This window comes from Carassius auratus, chromosome 16, assembly GCF_003368295.1.
Source record: "Carassius auratus strain Wakin chromosome 16, ASM336829v1, whole genome shotgun sequence".
Taxonomy (NCBI): domain Eukaryota; kingdom Metazoa; phylum Chordata; class Actinopteri; order Cypriniformes; family Cyprinidae; genus Carassius; species Carassius auratus.
Window position 1 is genome coordinate 11,674,397 of NC_039258.1, and position 17,300 is coordinate 11,691,696.

The window sequence follows — 17,300 nt, forward strand, 5'->3', positions numbered from 1 at the left end:
ATACTTTTACGAGCGCGCGCACGCTGCACGCCTCTGAGCTGGAACAGGAACCGGTACGTCATTCACGCGTCATCTGCACCATGGCGACGAGGACGCTGAGAGCATTTGTGTGTAGTTGTTCCATCATATTCCTGTTCAAACTAAACGTTTTTTCCTGCCAGCAGTTCTCTATATCTTTTCAGCAGCCTTCGGATTGTGGTGTGGACAGTTATTTTGATATTTCTAGCTTGTCTTGTGTAAAATGCGGGCCGAATCAAGTGAGCAGCAAATCAGGTACGCTTAGCACAGATTAGTTTCCTTTGTTTTGACCAACTAACCTGTTGACGATAGACGTTGTACAATAAACAGCAATCATTTGCTCATATATTATTGCTAATGTAACCTAGAGTGAGTAACGTTATTTTAAGAGTGGGTAAATTGCATGCGCGCAGAATTCTGCATTTGCCGCTGCTCATAGCACCAAAGTAAACAAATAAATATTTCAAATGAATATAATTATAATCACGGAACTTTTATAATACACTTAACTGTAAACCAGCTTGTATGTTTATGTGTATTTCTGTTATATAGGACTGGCATGTGAGTGTCAGACAGGTTTCAGGGTGCTGGTCAGCAATGGGGCGTCCATCACGTGCCAGCAGTGTCCTGAAGCCAATCAGGTTTTGTATTAAATTTAAATTACAAATTTAAGATCTTGTATTATTAGTAATTTAGGGAACTTGTACTTTCATACATTTATATGATTACTTTCATTCATAGGTGGTCACCCAGGATGGGTATGGCTGTATCCATTGTTCTGGAAGGGTAGGGGAGAATGGCAAGTGTCAGTGTCCTAAGGGAAGTGTGCTCGGTAAGTGCTTTTCATTTCAGTTGCACATAAATAAATATGATTCAAACATAGGCTGTTTTTTTTTCTCTGAAATAAGCACTCACAGAATTGTTTATGATTTTATGGCATGTCTGTATTGGTCAGTGGAGAGAGATGGGAATGGGAATCCATTAACTGAATCACGATGTGAAGCATGTAATGCAACAGAGCCCGCTTTTTCTGCCCCAGATAGAACGGGCAACAGGTAACTCCCCTGTTTCTATCAGTGCCACCAGATTTTCATTTTGACCTTCATGTTGCATAAAGTGATTCATTTTATTTGGTCATGTATTCTTAGGTGTGTAAGATGCGAGGACTCCTTCATCAACTCATCTCAGTCTTGTGTTTGCGGTAGTTCAAACGTACAGGTGAGAATCTCAAACATTTTCATTGGGGGTCAAATGTTTATTCCAAACTTTTGACTGGTAGTATATGCATAAGTTTATGTGATGCATTGATAGGTATGATTGCTTTGCTCTGTTTACAGGCAGGTGGGATGTGCTTCCCTTCAAACAGTCTACCTACATCAGTTGTCCCAAATGTCATCTTTAGCCAACTGGTAAGATTCAAAGTTAACCTCATGAGTTGTGTTTGTGTACTTCTGTTAGCGTGCTGAGGTTTGTTGCTTTAAAGTGTGATTTATTTGTGTTACACAGGCCAGCTCTGTCGTATCGGCATGGTTTTCAAACTTCATGTATTCTTCAGCAGCTGCCTGTTTGGTAAATTTCTACACACATGCACAAGTGTTTTTTTTTTTTTTTTTTTTACATTTTTACATGTCTGGCTTTGCTTTGGAAAATATATAAGTTCTGCTCATTTTGATCTGTAGTTGTTCTCCAACCGGACAGCATGTCAGTCTTTGGGCAACATGTGTGTGATGAACATGCACTCCTTTAGCACCATAAACAATGATGCCTGTGGCCTCTACAACACAGTCTACAGAACAACAGCTGCTCAGGGCAGCAGCCAGGACATCTCCTACTGGTAATGCACATACGGTTACTATATAGCACTTTACTGTTTACAATTGAGCAACTTCAATTCATATAATTAACTCAGTGTGTTGTGGCACATTCTATTTTTTCTCTCTTGAGAAATAAGTCTCTCAAACCTGTAGTTCCTGGTGTCAAAATTAGATTTTACTGGCCACCAACAAATCCCAAATGTCCAGCTATACATCTGAAAACTTGGGTCTCTCAATGCTTTGTTTATGTATCATTCTGTGAGTTTATTTTTTTTTTTCGTCTCTAGCTGTCATCCACAGTTATATTTCATACATCAAGACATTTTATTTTAATTGTGGCAAACAAGCCTCTTATTATCTCTCTATATGTTACTCTCTGGATTTTTATTTCAATACATATTTCAGGTTAACAGATGACACGTGGGTAGACCGTTTGAAGGGAAGCACATCCCACCTGCCTATAAAAAAAGCAACGCAATCATCACTATCAATGCTTCACATAAACATATGTCTTTATATAACCATTACACTTAGCATAGGATTAAAAAGTACATGATCTACAGGCAACCCCTGTCACATGACTTCCATTATCAGCAGCTCTGAAAATACTTCTTTCTCATGATGCATCTTTCTTGTGATGCAAGATATGTAATTGCCAGAAGTATCCAGTTTACTTGTATTTGTGACTCTCACTCTCGTTTGTGACTCTAGGAGGGCAAACCTGCCTTGGCTCTACTATGGAGACCAGCTTGGGTTGGCATCACGGATTCTACAGAGTGAGCCACTTCCTGTTGGATTCAGCTTTAAAGGGGCACAAAAGGTAAACACTTCAGAAATTTAATCTTGTAAGAATAAGTGTACATGTAATAATTTTTTACAAACATTCCTCTCAATTTCAGAACTCTAACATCGAGCTGCGGGCTGCTGTTTACTCGGTGCGTGGGGAGTTTCTGAGATGGGAGGGCATCGGTGGAGGAAACCTCCAGGTAGGCAGGCATGATCATTTTCTCTTCTGTTGTCAAAAATTATGTTTTCAAGATTTATTTTTGCCATTTTACCTTTATTAAGATAGGATAGTGTAGATTAGACAGGAAGCCAAGTGGGAGAGAGAAAAGGGTGTAGGATTAGGAAAGGTCTTCGAGCCGGGATTTGAACAGCGTTATATGTTGACACACACTATGCTACTGTCGCTAATACAAATTCTTCTTAATAATTTTTTTTTTCTCAACTATTTTATTATTTTATATATTATCTAAAAAATGTATATATATATATATATATATATATATATATATATATATTATCAAACTTTATTTGAGGTGTTTTTCATTGAGTTGATTGGCAAGTCTTTACCTTACCGTCATACAGTGATGTTCCTAAAAAATGTAAGATTTTAATTTTTTCTATTAAGGTTTTTTTTTTTTTTTTTTTTTTTTTTAGAATTAGTAAAAATTTTACTAATGTGCAAATATTCTTAATTTAATCCATTATAGCTCTGTCCAGACACCCCTACCAGACAACAGTCTGCTTTCACGTTTGGGACAGCCTACAAGCAGAGTGTGAGTCTGACTATGTGTTCCATATATAGCAATAATTTTTTTTTCAGGTGAATATGTCGATATATATAAAAGTTTTTGTCTTTTCTTAGTGTGTTCTCTCTGTGTCAGAGCTTCTGAATGGGTATCCAGAGCCTGTGTTCTATGATGTGTTCCTGGTCATTCAGAAGCCACAGGAGGACAAGCATCTTCTTGCAGTACCTCTCCTAAATACCAAGCAACAGTTTAACGGGCAGTTCACTAATGAGGGTAAAACGTACAAACCCACTTTCTGATCAAACACTTCCATATCATGGCCTTGCCGCTTTATCACCATGCTGATTTCTCTTGTGTCAGGATCAAACATGAATAACTGGTTACTGACCCGGAGGCTTATGCTAGTGGACACGTTGAGTGGAAGGCAAAACTCTTTGAGTTCTTCACCTGGGGTCATACGTGTGGCCTCTAACATAAAGATCGGGTAAGTACTCTACACTCACAAACACATAAAACACACATAGTGGGAGATCACATCACACTAAGCTTGATGTCCTGCACTGAACAGATTTCAGCTGGTGCCGAATACACAGAAGGGACAGGTGTACCCCCCTCTGATGACTGTGACTTACTCGGATATACCTGTCACTGACCCCTCCACACAGACTGTTACAGTATGTCTCCAGCATATTTTAATGCATGTAATCAAAATCAAAAAATTGACAGATAGATTACTTGATGCAGTGTAAATGTAATAATGTGACATACTTAGCAAATTTTAAATTGTTTATGTGATCAGCCAAACAGCTTCATTTAGGTTTTTATGTACATATCTACAGGTGTCATTCTCTCTTGAGTATACGATGGACCAGGAAGAAGCTCGGATCAAAACTGATGTGAGTATGAACAACGAAAATCAATTTTCTGTTTTCTTTTGTTAATCTTATTCATATGTGGATTCATATCCAGATTGCTCTTGGTGTGCTGGGTGGGGTGGCTGTTGTCCACTCTTTATTAAAGACCGCAAGCTGGAAAAGAAGAATCGCATCTCCTCTCATTGACCTACAGGTGAGAGCTAATATTCAGAGCTGATTATTAACAATTCACGACCCAGATGCATAATAATGTGATTTCTGTTTCAGACCCTTATGAAGTTTCTGGTGTTCTATGCTGGTGACCTGGCAAATGTTTTCTTCATCATCACGGTTGGAAGCGGCCTCTACTGGCTCATATTCTTTAAGGTTTGCATTAATCATGTCTGTGAGTGGCAGTTTCCAGTCTATTATTAATATGATTTAGCCTCACATGAGTCTTTCTTTTGCCTTTTCTCCTTTTTCTTTATTTTGCTTTTCCTCTTAATATTTTCCAGACAGTGGAGGCAAGTCTATCACTTTTCTCTGTTGTTAAATGTAGTCTCACCCACTTATCAGACATCAGCTTAGTATCTGTGTTTTCTGTGAATTTCTTCCAACTGTTCTGTCAAATGAGACACCCACTTGTTACAGAAAAGAAGTCAAACAGTATTTACATGTTATCAAACTGTTTATACTCTGATTGTGTGCAATCAAGTCATAGTTTTGTATAATAGCAGTAGCTCTGGCCATGTGAACAAAAACATGATTCTTATTCATTTGCCAATGTGAACATGCATTAAAACAGAAGTTCAGACCTATAAAGAAAAGCCTTTTTTGTATATCTCCAGGCCCAGCTATTTGTGTCTGTGTTGCTGCCATTACCAGCTCAGGAGGAGCGCTTTGTTGTTTATGTTGGCTGTGCCTTTGCTTTGAAGGTGAGTACAAATATGAATATTAGCTTATATGCTACATGATGCTTATTTAAGTATATGTCTGTCTTTTCCCTTTCTTCTCATGTTAACCCAACTTTATTTTCTGTTACAGACTGTACAATTTCTTCATAAGCTCTTTGTTCAGCTGTCTGTGGATATTTTCTTCATAGACTGGGAAAGACCTCGTGGTAAAGCCAGTAAGCATGTGGAGGGTAATTACAGTGTTTCTCTAATGTGCTTCTCAAATGCATGTTCCATTATACCGATACAAACGCTACACTTTTAATCCATTTTTTAATAACACAAATATATTCTATAATTATGTTGTAATGTGCTCAGGTTCTGGTGAAGCAAAAAGTCAAGCATCTCCTGTCAGTATCTGGAGAACATATTTTGTGGCCAATGAGTGGAATGAGATTCAGACCATTCGCAAGATCAACCCCACATTTCAGGTCATTGCTGTGCTTTTCTTTCTGGAGGTGAGGCCAGCAACACACTACAGCTCTGTTCCAAAACATCTACAGTTTGCCTCAAAACCTATTTCCAAAATACTTAAAGAGCCATTTGAAGAGCATACTATCGCGTTAAGGACTGTATTACAGGTGACAACCTGACTTTGTCCAGTTTAATGGCTATAATCAGAAAACCTAAAAAACAACCCAGTAATTGTTTTTTGTAAGAACTTAGTTTAGTACTCGCATGCCAATTGACATTCGCTTTCTGTGCTCAAGCTTCGGATGTGTGGGCTCAGAAAACTGTATATCAGTAGTTTAAACTGATACGGCTTTAAAGGCATGACTTCAGTGTGATATACATAAAAAAAAAAAAAAAAAAAAAAAAAAAAAAAAAAAAAATGTTTTCGTAGCCAAATATCTGAGGCCCTGTCCACACGAACACGTCTTTTTTTAATGTCGAATATTGTGCTTGCAAGGTGGTGGGCTTCTCAAATTTGGCTTTAAGAGACCCCTCATCCGACCTGCGTCGGTCTCCTGAGGCATACAAACCACCATACAGCCTCATACTCCGCTACGGTGTGGCTTCTGCAATGTGGCTCTGCATTGGCTTAATACAGGTGAGAACATGTATACTTAAATACAGGCAGCCTGTCTATTTGTTTGTGTCACCAATGCGGTTTCACATGTCCCATTTTGTGTCATATTGCCTTAGATGATATACTTCACAATATTCCATGAACGCTTTGTTGAAGACAAGATTCGTCAGTTTGTGGATCTGTGCTCAATTAGCAATGTAAGTATTAGGTTAGAAATCCTCTTTGCAAATAGACTATAATCCATAGACAATAAGTATACAATATTAGACCATAATATACTGCATTTAAGGCTTTAATGTTGCTTGATTTTGTCTTTTCTTCTTTTGTATGTACGTGTATGTGTCTGGTAGATCTCCATGCTTCTGCTGTCTCATCGGTGTTTCGGCTACTACATTCATGGACGTTCTGTTCATGGTCATGCTGACACTAACATGGATGAAATGAATACAAACCTGAAGAGGGAGGCGGTACGATGAATTTGAGTCTTCCATTTAATAATAGTTTAAATGGAGTTTAAATGGAGTTTTAAACTGGAGAAGTTTAAATGGAGAACTAATTTTATTTTTATGCATTTTAGGAGAATCTGTGTGGCCAGAGGGGACTTTTGCCAAACTCAGACACTCAGACATTTCAGATTTCAATAACCAACCGCCTACGAGCACATTATGACCGGATAATCGAGCCAATCAACAGGGTATAATCACAAACATAGACACTTATATTTACTTATCTAAAAGAGGACATACCATAGACTTTCATGGTTTTAATCAAAGCAAATAACAAAAAAGAATATTTTATATTAAGAATTTTTTTTTACATTTCAAGAAAACTTTTCCCATTTTTAGGTACAGTTTACTTGTTTTAATGTATCTTTTTTTTTTCCTTTGGCTGTGAACCCTGTTTTTGTCACATTTTGCTTACTTCTAAAGACAATTTTTTCCCCAAGGTATAGCAAAGTGATCTCCCACACAAATCACTCTTGGTAAAGGTGGCTAAAAATGTCTCTATCTCTACAGAGAAGCGGGCCTTCAAGATTGGTGGATGCTTCAGCCAATCCATGTGAGCAGAGCACAAAAGCTTACCATACTATGAACCGATTCCTGGGCTCTGTCCTTGATCATGTGAGAATTTCATTTAATTGATTCTTGTGATTTTTCAAGTAGTTTACTATGGTTGGTTTGTGTTTTAATTTGCTCATTCTGTTGTTTTCTCAGGCACATCGTGAGATGGATTACATAGTGAAAGATAAGCTGCTATTTGAGAGACTCATCGGTATGGAGTTTATAGAGCCACTGGATAAAAGCATCTTCTATAACGGTAAAAAACGCTCTGCAAATCTTCTCAAATCATTAGTGTTTTGAGTGATTGATTGATAGAGTTTTTTTGTTTATTTTCTCTCAGATGATTCTCACTCATTCGCTGATGTCCTCTTTTATGGTAATGAGGCTGTGCTGTTGGTCTTTGACACCCTATTTTTCTGTGTGGTGGATCTGGGCAGTCAGAACTTCATTCTCGCAGCTGTGTTAACATACCTCCAGCAGCTGGTTAGTATATATGAATATGTAAATGGACTGGTTTAATTCAACGCTCTAGAGTTGATGTTTAAGATAAAGTTTTAATGTGCTCTACTTCAGGTCTTCAGATTAATCCGAAATGGAATGGGCCGCAGGAACCTAGCAAGCAAAACTCTGGTTGACCAACGATTTCTCATCTAGTTTATCTGCTTAATCTATCTGCTTTCTGTTGTCTTAATGGTGTTTCTGATTTAATCTATGGCAGCCTTCAGATTTTTGTATTGTTTTTGTATAAAAGTATTATTTGTGCAGGGTTTTTGTACTTTCTATGCCAAGACAGTTCAGGATTTGATGTATAAATGGTTTGATATTGAAATATTTTTGAACAATTAAATCTTTTCTTGGTTTTTATAATGTATTTCCTGAGTAAATTTGATTCTGCGTATAGGCATAATATAGTTTGCTTCAGTTTTTTTTTAGAAGTTCTTAATTGCACACAAATGATGGCTCATAAGTGCTTCTTGTCAGTTCTGAATACGTGGATTTCTTGGAAGTCACGCATGTCTGCAAATGTTTTTGATACTACTACAAAAGTAATTCTCAGGCCTCAGTGAGGATCAAACTCACGATCGCTTATTTACAAGACGAGTGCTCTAAGCTATGGAGTCTCACCTGGTCTTGTGTTGTCCTTATTTCTACTGTATTTTTCGGACTATAAGTCGCACCTGAGTATAAGTCGCATCTGTCCAAAAATACGTCATGATGAGGAAAAAAACATATATAAGTATCACTGGACTATAAGTCTCATTCATTAAGAACCAAGAGAAAACATTACCGTCTACCGTTCATAACTGACTTGTTCAGTTATCTTCTGTTTTACCACTAGTCATCTATATCTGTAAACTTTTTTTGATTACTTCTCAAAAGTGTTTGGTAGGCCCCAGCGAGGATTGAACTCGCGACCCCTGGTTTACAAGACCAGTGCTCTAACCACTGAGCTATGGAGTCTCACCTGTTCAGAAACCATCCTCATTACCATATGAAAGTACATATGAAAAACCCTTCAAAGGGTGTGTCCAACATTTCCCTGTAGCTTAGATTGTTTGAAATTTGGAGGAATGACAAACATGTGATTCATGTGACACAAATGACATTCTTCTGTCTGCATAACTTCATTGTTTATCCAATAGTATGTTATAATCGTGCTATACAGATTATGAAAAAAATTACAACAGATGTGGCTTTTTTCCTGTATGCCTATGTTTTTTTATATTCATTTTCAAACTAATTGGATATTTAAGAAGTGAAAGTTTTAATTAATAATGTGCCTTTACCTTATATTAGATTTTACCTAATGTTTCCTAATAAGAGTAGATACGCAGATGTAAATCAATGCAATGATACAACATTTATCCCAAACATTGTTGCTTATATTCTGTAAAGTGCTTGAAATATCAGATCAGAAATTTGCAGCACTTGTTTACATTCACATGTAGGGTGAAGTTCTGCATATAGTCTGAAGACCTTGGTGTCTTTTGTAGTGTTGAACAATAATCAGATCTACAGGTGCAGCTCAAAAAAGTAGAATACTGTGTGAAAAAGTTAATATTTTTGTAACTGTATATTCTAGTATTCATTACATGTAACGTACAACATTTAAAAATGTTTTTTTTATTTTGATGATTAGAACTTACAGCTTATAAAAAAGGGGATTTGTAACAGAAAGGCTCAAGTTCTTTAAAATATGATAATTTATGCACTGAATACTTGGTCAGGGCTCTTTCAGCACAAACTCCAGCATCAGTGAGGTGGGCATGGAAGCGATCAGCCTGTGGCATTGCTAAAGCACTATTGAGCCTTCAGATCGTCTTTATTGTTGGATCGACTGTTTCTCATCTTTCTCTTGAAAATATCTCATAGATTCCAAATGGGGTTCAGCTCAGGCATGTTGGCTGGCCAATAAAACACAGTAATATCATGGTCAGCAAACCACTTGGAAGTCCCGATGGAAAAGTAAATCAGCATCTCCATAAAGCTTGTCTTGGCAATGGACCAACACCAGCAGACATCACAGCTCCCCAAATCATCGCTGACTTCAGAAACTTCACGCTGGACTTAAACCCGATTGGATTCTGTGCCTCTCCAGGCTTCCTCTAGACTCCAGACCTTGATTTCCAAATGAAATAAAAAATTTACTTTGATCTGAAAAGAGGAATTTGGACCACTGAGCAACAGTCCAGTTCTTTTTCTCCTTAGCTCAGGTAAGATTCTTCTGACATTGTTTTTGTTTCAGAAGTGGCTCGGTAGCCCTTTTCCTGAAGACATCTGAGCATATGATTCTTGATGCACTGACTCCAGCTTCAAACCACTCCCTGTGAATCTCTCCCAGTATTCTCAAGCTTGTGGTGATCCCTGTTGCTTGTGTGCCTTACCAAATTTTTTCCTTCCAGTCAACTTTGCATTTGAATATACTTTGATACAGCACTCTGTGAACAGCCATCCTGTTCAATAATGACCTTCTGCAACTTACCCGCTTTGTGATTGCCTTCTGGACTATGGACAATCACTTATGTCTGGTCTTTAAACACTTCTGATAGAAGGGTTAAAAAGTGTCTTATCAGTATTAATCAGGCCCCAGCGAGGATCGAACTCGCGACCCCTGGTTTACAAGACCAGTGCTCTAACCACTGAGCTATGGAGCCTCACCTGTTCTGCAAGTCTCCTGGTTACTATTTAAAAGGTACTGTGTTTCTCTTTGAGGGGTGTGTCTGTCTGTCTGTGTCTGTAGAGTTTCTTTTGTTTACACTATCAAACAATCACGATTGCTTGGTTTCAACCAGTATTGGTTTTTGTGTCTGTTTTGTTTGAAGATTCACTACCTTCATAATTTTCAATTACATTTGACCTTGTTTAAAGATGACAAACAGGTGATTGCATGTGATGACTAGCAAAGCTTCTCAGGCCTACCATATATTATGTATTTTATATATACCCTATTATGTATTATCAAAAACCTGAAATTTGCAGTTCATAGAAACTATTCTATGAGTATCTACAGTTAAAACCCAAGGACCAGGTGTTGAATGAAGAACAGGAGTCAGAGATGTACTTGATTGAAGCAAAATATACTGAAGAAAATAGTTTGCAGTTTCATTAACAGAACAGTCTACAATACTTACAATGGAGTTCGTAGGATGCTTCCTTTACACATCAGAAACACCAGTAATTATACTCTAACAGAGGTCACTGATTACGTCAATACATAGGTGAAATGGATTCTGATTGGTCAGTTTACGGAAAAACAATTAAACTCTTAACAGATGTACATAAAGTTGGTAAAGCATCTCTCTGAAAGTTATTTAGATGACTAGTGATTAAAGGTCACATGCAACATACTTCTCCTAAGACGTATATCTGCCAACCGGACACCAGGGTCGTGCGGGTTCTCAGTTTTGGTCACCAGTATGAGAGTCATTTGTTATTCCTTATATGAATTTGATCTATCTCTGACATGCATCATTATTGTCCTTCTGCCTGGTCCGCACTGTATCACCAGTGTTTTCAATATCTTCTAATAAACAAAATAAGAAAGCTTGACCAAAGGTTTTTTGTGTGTGTGTAGCAAAGTTCCACAGAATAGACTGTTAGCGTGTCAGCCTTCAAATAATCATAACACAAAGTTCTGTCTATGGGACAGACCTTTAAGTCTGAAAACAAATGTTACAAACAGTAGATACATGGAGATCCTTTCTGAGGAACACTGTCCCTTTGTTGTTTTAATTGTATGGACAAATTAGTAAACCCCTTTACAGACACAAACAGAATTGACTGTTTGGGCTAACCCTAGCTGCGACAGAATTCATGAAGTGTCCATTATTCTACACATAGTTTTTTTTTTTTTTTTTTTGGTAAGTTTCAGTTTGGATTGTTTTTGTTTTTGTTTTTTTAAACAGTTACACTATTTATACCACAAAATGGTATAGAATAGTGCATGAGTACACAATTTAAAACACATATAATCTTACAGATAAGTGTTGTCATATTGCTTCATAGTGCCTGTCTCCTGTATGATTGTCTTTTCCATATTTTCAACTATTGTACTGTATTTAAAGTCATATTTGTCTTCAAATTCCTCCCAATTTTTAGATTCAGTCTTGCTTAAAATGTCTTTAAAGCTTCATTCAGACGAGGATCGAAATCACAACCCCTGGTTTACGAGACCAGTGCTCTAACCACTGAACTACCCTGCACCTAAAGCTACCCTTCACTAAACACAGAGACTGCGTCACATGTCTTTAAAGCTGAATTGCTCCATTCCCGATTCTCCTTCTAACATTTTTTGTTAGCAGCTGTTAACATACTGTCAGTCAGTCTTTTAAAAATCTAAAAAAAAAAAAAAAAACTTTCATTCCCCAGGACTGTCCAACAGTAAAGTTTAATAAATGATAGTTTGCAACTTATGGCTCTCAGGCCCTTACAGCCTTCATAGTGTTTCTGGCTCTCATAAGACTACTTCTACAAATGTAATATATACAAACCCGATTCCAAAAAAGTTGGGACACTGTATGAATTGTGATTTAAAAAAAGGAATGGAATAATTTACAAATCTCATAAACTTTTAAATATTATTATCAGTAGAGCCTCTCAGAGTGGCAGTGTCTCTCAGAAGTCAAGATGGGCAGAGGATCACCAATTCCCCCAATGTTGTGGCGAAAAATAGTGGAGCAATATCAGAAAGAGTTTCTCAGAGAAAAATTGCAAAGAGTTTGAAGTTATCATCATCTACAGTGCATAATATCATCCTAAGATTCAGAGAATCTCTGTGTGTAAGGGTCAAGGCCGGAAAACCATACTGGATGCCCGAGATCTTCGAGCCCTTAGAAAGCACTGCATCACATACAGGAATGCTACTGTAATGGAAATCACAACATGGGCTAAGGAATACTTACAGTAAACATTGTCGGTGAACACAATCCTCTGTGCCATTCGCCACTGCCGTCTAAAACTCTATAGGTCAAAAACGAAGCCATATCTAAACATGATCCAGAAGCGCAGGCGTTTTCAGACTGTTATAAAAAGAACAGGGGATGCCACACAGTGGTAAACATGACCTTATCCCAATTATTTTTAGATGCGTTGATACCATGAAATTTAAAATCAACTTATTTTTACCTTAAAATGATACATCTTCTCAGTTTAAACATTTGATATGTCATTTATGTTGTATTCTGATTAAAATATTGAAATTTTAAACTTCCACATCATTGCATTCTGTTTTTATTCACAATTTGTACAGCGTACAAAACTTTTTTGTAATGGGTTTGTATATAACTCAATCATAGTTTCAATACTCCCTACATACATTAATTAGGATTTCTTGGCCCAATTATTAAAGTATGCCTATTAAAGTATAAGATAGAGGTTCATATCTGTAACGTTTGATCAGGCTCCCGTCCACCAGAGGGAGCCTTCACCTGAATTCTGAACTCTGCCACTTCCTGTTCCTGCCACATCAGTTCCTGTCTTGTCATTTCCTGTCACCCTGTATTTAAGCCATGTGTTTGCTATGCCACATTGCGAAGTATTGCCAGTTCACTGCCTTACTAAGCGTTTTTCATGTCTCCTTTGCTGATTATTGTTATGACCATTGCTTTTGCCTTTTTGACTCACGTTTTTGGATTACTGTTTTGGATTTGTTTGCCATTGGACTGTTTCGCCTGTATTTTGACCAAAGCCTGTGACCTGACTACGAGTTGTGATTACCATTTGGATTTTTTCAGCAGACCATTTAATAAAGACCCGCTTATGGAATCTACACGGCCTAAATCCTCCTTACAATATACATGTAAGAAAAATAAAACAATAAAAATAAAATAATCTCTCTTTAAAATAAAATAATCTCAGAGAGCACCTGATAAAAAGCTCACTATCCAATCAGAGTAGATCACTATTAAGCCAGTCCCCATGAGAGGTTTGTGTCAAAAAACCAAACAAAAAACTGCGAAAGGTAAGCGAAATCTGTGGCAATGAATTCAGAATCCACGATTAGCGAAAACGAATCTTTGAAAAACATTAACAAAGAATGAAGCATATTTGAAGAGCCTGTTAAATTTGTGCGACTGAGTTCATTTTTTTCGTTTTCATTGTTTTTTTTCTTCTTTTGTAATGGCACATTTTTGATAGTTTCTGAAAAAGTTACATTCAGTTTTATAAAGTTTTGTTCATTATTATTGAAACAAATGTAATTCCATAATGGTGGAGCCCAGACATTTCCAGCGGTGATATTACTAAAGCTGAGAAGTGATACCTGGATGACCAACACACTGATACAAAAAAACCTTTCCAGTACAAGTTCACCACTTCCCCTGCCTTTTTGTCATCCTCTCGCATGTGGAACTTCCATTTCAGCATGTCAATCCATGAGTTGTTAAGAAGTTACAAACAGCAGTTCTGTGCAGGCCAGAAGCCCAACATTCACATTTTTGAGACTGTTGTCTACAAGCTGGAAGTGATGTATTTTATTGTGATTCATTCGCCTCGTTCTCTAAGTTTCCCCTGCTCGAGGATACCTAGGATGCAGTGTGTGGGTTCCATGAAAAAATCATTATCTGGCGTCCACAGGCAATGACTAAAACACACTGTTTCAGGCTGTCTCGTAACAGGAAAGCCATTCGGATACATGTAAAAGACAGAAGAGTATATGTGGGATAACATCGGAGTGGCATTCCATGTTCCACATGGAGAAATTGTCCAATTCAACAAAGAAATTCTGAATAAGAGTCTCAGGCTCTGTGAGGGAGCTCAGCCAAAACGTAACACTGAAGAGTTTGTTAAGTATGAGTTTGATGCTATCAGGCTTTAGAGAAAATATCCCAGAGTATCCATTACTTCCAGCCGGCACGTTTAGGTACTAAAAGTGACAAAATGACCAGAAATTTTTTGTAATCACATATGTAGAAGTATGAAAGGTATGTGGGGGGAAATATTTGTTTTTTCCCTGACTGTTTACTATTCAGAGAATGTAATTGTCCATGCTGCATTAATAAAGAAAAGATTGGTTTTACATTAATTATGGCTTTGCATTTGATAATAAGGTAAAGGCAGAATTTATGGTCCTTTATCAGTTTTACTTTGCTACAACTGAATCTGTTGACCTCACTCCCAAAAGCACAGGCATGGAGCACCTTGGGATGTTTCCAAAGCACAAAGAATCCAACAACACACTGCATTTGGATTTGATAACATTTGGGTAACCTTGAACCATGGCACATTTTGTAGACTGTTGGTATTGTGCTATTCTTTGGTATTACTCTATACAAATGTGTTATTCTATGTTATTTACTCAATACGGTATTATCTTACTTACAATAATATGCATAACTATGAAAGAAAGCAATATACTGATCAATATGCTGAGTTATTCCCAAATACTGGATGTCATGAAGAGGGTCAGATGTATAAAGGCCCTCCCATAGGGCAGTACTAGTGTTGAACAGGACTGGACATATAAAAGACCTCCCACGAGGTCCTGGTAATATTCCACTAAGTTGTATCTGTGAACTAAACTAACCTCTGAAATGCACCTGTAAACTAAAATAACCCTGTGAACTTTGGGTGATTTCCAAATGCTAATAGTAGTTAAACAGACAGAATGTCTCATGTGACCATAGCCAACCAACAGGGAGAGATTTTTTAATTGTTGATTTGGCCGAATTCCACCATTAAGAAAAATATAGTGATAAGGGGTGGCAAACTTGGCAGGCAATGCCAATTAAAAACCGGAACTACCAAATAAGGTATAGAGATAAAGGTATAAAACGAGTGTGCGGGCAGACAGAAGATTCAGATGCAGTGGCCGTCATCTCGGCTTTATTGCTGTGTTTAATATAGTCTTATTTACATTTCCCTCTAGAATTCCCTTTTTCTGAGTTTTATTTGTTGACTTTGAGGAGACCATTGCTTGCTCCACAACATTGGTTAATGAAGACTAGCGGTTATAATAGTGGGAATGTAGCATGATTTACTTTGCTTTCTTTATTTATGTTAAATGCTTTTATTTCTCTTTCAATTATATGTATTATGCTGAATAGTCTCTATTCTTTTACACTGCATTAAATTCAGTGTCACGGCCTTTTTAAAATGAGTATGTTTCCTTTTTTTTATTTAGAAAAGTAAATTTAGAGTGTGTAAATTGATTTAATGAGTGTATTTTTAATTTTCTTATCACTACTAGAAGTGACATATCTATGCATGTACATACTGACCGTATGACCGTAGGAGGCACATATTTTCATGTTAACTGTCATGATGTCTGGTGATCTAAGTGCTGAAGGTCACATAGCTCAGGTAGGCCTGTCTCTAGTCTCTTTCTTTACAGTTAGTCTCACATGCCACATTGTCTGTTTGTTAAAACTTTAATATTGTATATAAGTAATATTGTTCAGACTTCTGTGTGAAAGTTCACCTCATCTCAACTGTTTTGGGAAAAAGACCTATAATAGCAACTCCAGGAGTTTGCGTGTGTGTGTTTCTCTTCTATCTCCCATTCTCTCTATCTTTTGTTATAGGATCCAGACTGACGCCAGCGAGGTCGTTGCTGAAATCTCTGAGGAGAGGTCCAAATTTCCTTACAAGAAGATCAAACCTTTGGAAATGCTGACTCTTACATACCTGGCCAGGCCCGGCGCCACGAGGGGGCAAAAGGGGGCAATGCCCCCTCAGATCTGACTTGTGCCCCCTCTGTTTCATTTTTGTATCCATGGTTAAAAATAAATGGCCAACCTTTTGAGTTAAATAATAATTTAACCTTATCCCCATGGGATTTAGAATGTTCAGTGTTGTGACTCGTGACATTACTGCCAGATTCAAACGTCTTTCGCGTTGGTTGGCGCTGAGCCAGATACGGACGAGCTCAACGCTGTCATATATCACAACTATGCAGTGTTTTCAACCTCATAATGTTTATTTTAGATTTCAGACATTTAAATAGGCTACACATAAGCACTGGTAAAACAATAGGCTACATTTGGAGTCTGTGAAAGCAGCAAAAACAATATATTCAAATATAATTTGACGACGTGTGTTTTTCATATCAGATAAACACAGTGGAAGAATGCTAACTATAAAGTTTACTCTATTGTTATAAAGATTTTTAAACGACCAAACACACTCACTTACACATATTTGAGAATCGGAATATAAGATAGTTGATGACATGGTAAGAAAGTTTGTGAATATTTCGAATAAAAAAGGAAAAACGAAATGAAGGATAGCCTACATCTGTTATACAGTGTTATTATTGTGACTGCGGTGTTTCACGTGACAAATATGACGCGTTGCCATGGAAACATTAAGGGGGAACGTTCTAAAATAACTGTCGCCTTGAAAAATTTTACTCTCGGGAGTCAGTTAGAATATTTTAAACTTAAGTGTGAAAGGGTTATTTATTAATAATAAATGACGCTGGCTTATCTTTTGTTGACTGTGTGATTTCCTGATGTGGGTATTAAGGCACATATGGAAAATACAGTTGTTTAAATTTAAAGCAAGGGGTGGTTTTATCCAACCCCGCGCCATTCGGTGTCC

General features: G+C 37.3%; 1 protein-coding gene and 2 non-coding genes across 3 annotated transcripts; 1 reads left to right on the forward strand and 2 right to left on the reverse strand.

Annotated features, from left to right (window-relative positions):
* The first annotated feature begins 50 nt into the window (after window positions 1–50).
* tmem67 (transmembrane protein 67) lies at window positions 51–7,996 on the forward strand. Its single transcript, XM_026284093.1, has 28 exons — window positions 51–273; window positions 571–659; window positions 760–850; window positions 974–1,073; window positions 1,167–1,236; window positions 1,356–1,427; window positions 1,525–1,587; window positions 1,698–1,852; window positions 2,544–2,652; window positions 2,732–2,818; window positions 3,326–3,391; window positions 3,481–3,637; window positions 3,725–3,848; window positions 3,933–4,038; window positions 4,204–4,260; window positions 4,334–4,432; window positions 4,507–4,605; window positions 5,067–5,153; window positions 5,263–5,362; window positions 5,490–5,629; window positions 6,082–6,222; window positions 6,318–6,398; window positions 6,552–6,668; window positions 6,779–6,895; window positions 7,218–7,322; window positions 7,416–7,518; window positions 7,603–7,745; window positions 7,836–7,996. Exons 1-28 carry the CDS (start codon window positions 81–83, stop codon window positions 7,914–7,916), a joined length of 2,952 nt encoding a protein of 983 aa, XP_026139878.1. The 5' UTR covers window positions 51–80; the 3' UTR covers window positions 7,917–7,996.
* A 654-nt stretch (window positions 7,997–8,650) lies between these two features.
* Window positions 8,651–8,723, reverse strand: trnat-ugu (transfer RNA threonine (anticodon UGU)). The gene has a single exon. It is a non-coding gene; the product is annotated as a tRNA-Thr (tRNA).
* A 1,621-nt stretch (window positions 8,724–10,344) lies between these two features.
* On the reverse strand, window positions 10,345–10,417 carry trnat-ugu (transfer RNA threonine (anticodon UGU)). Its single transcript has one exon. It is a non-coding gene; the product is annotated as a tRNA-Thr (tRNA).
* Between the last annotated feature and the right edge of the window lie 6,883 nt (window positions 10,418–17,300).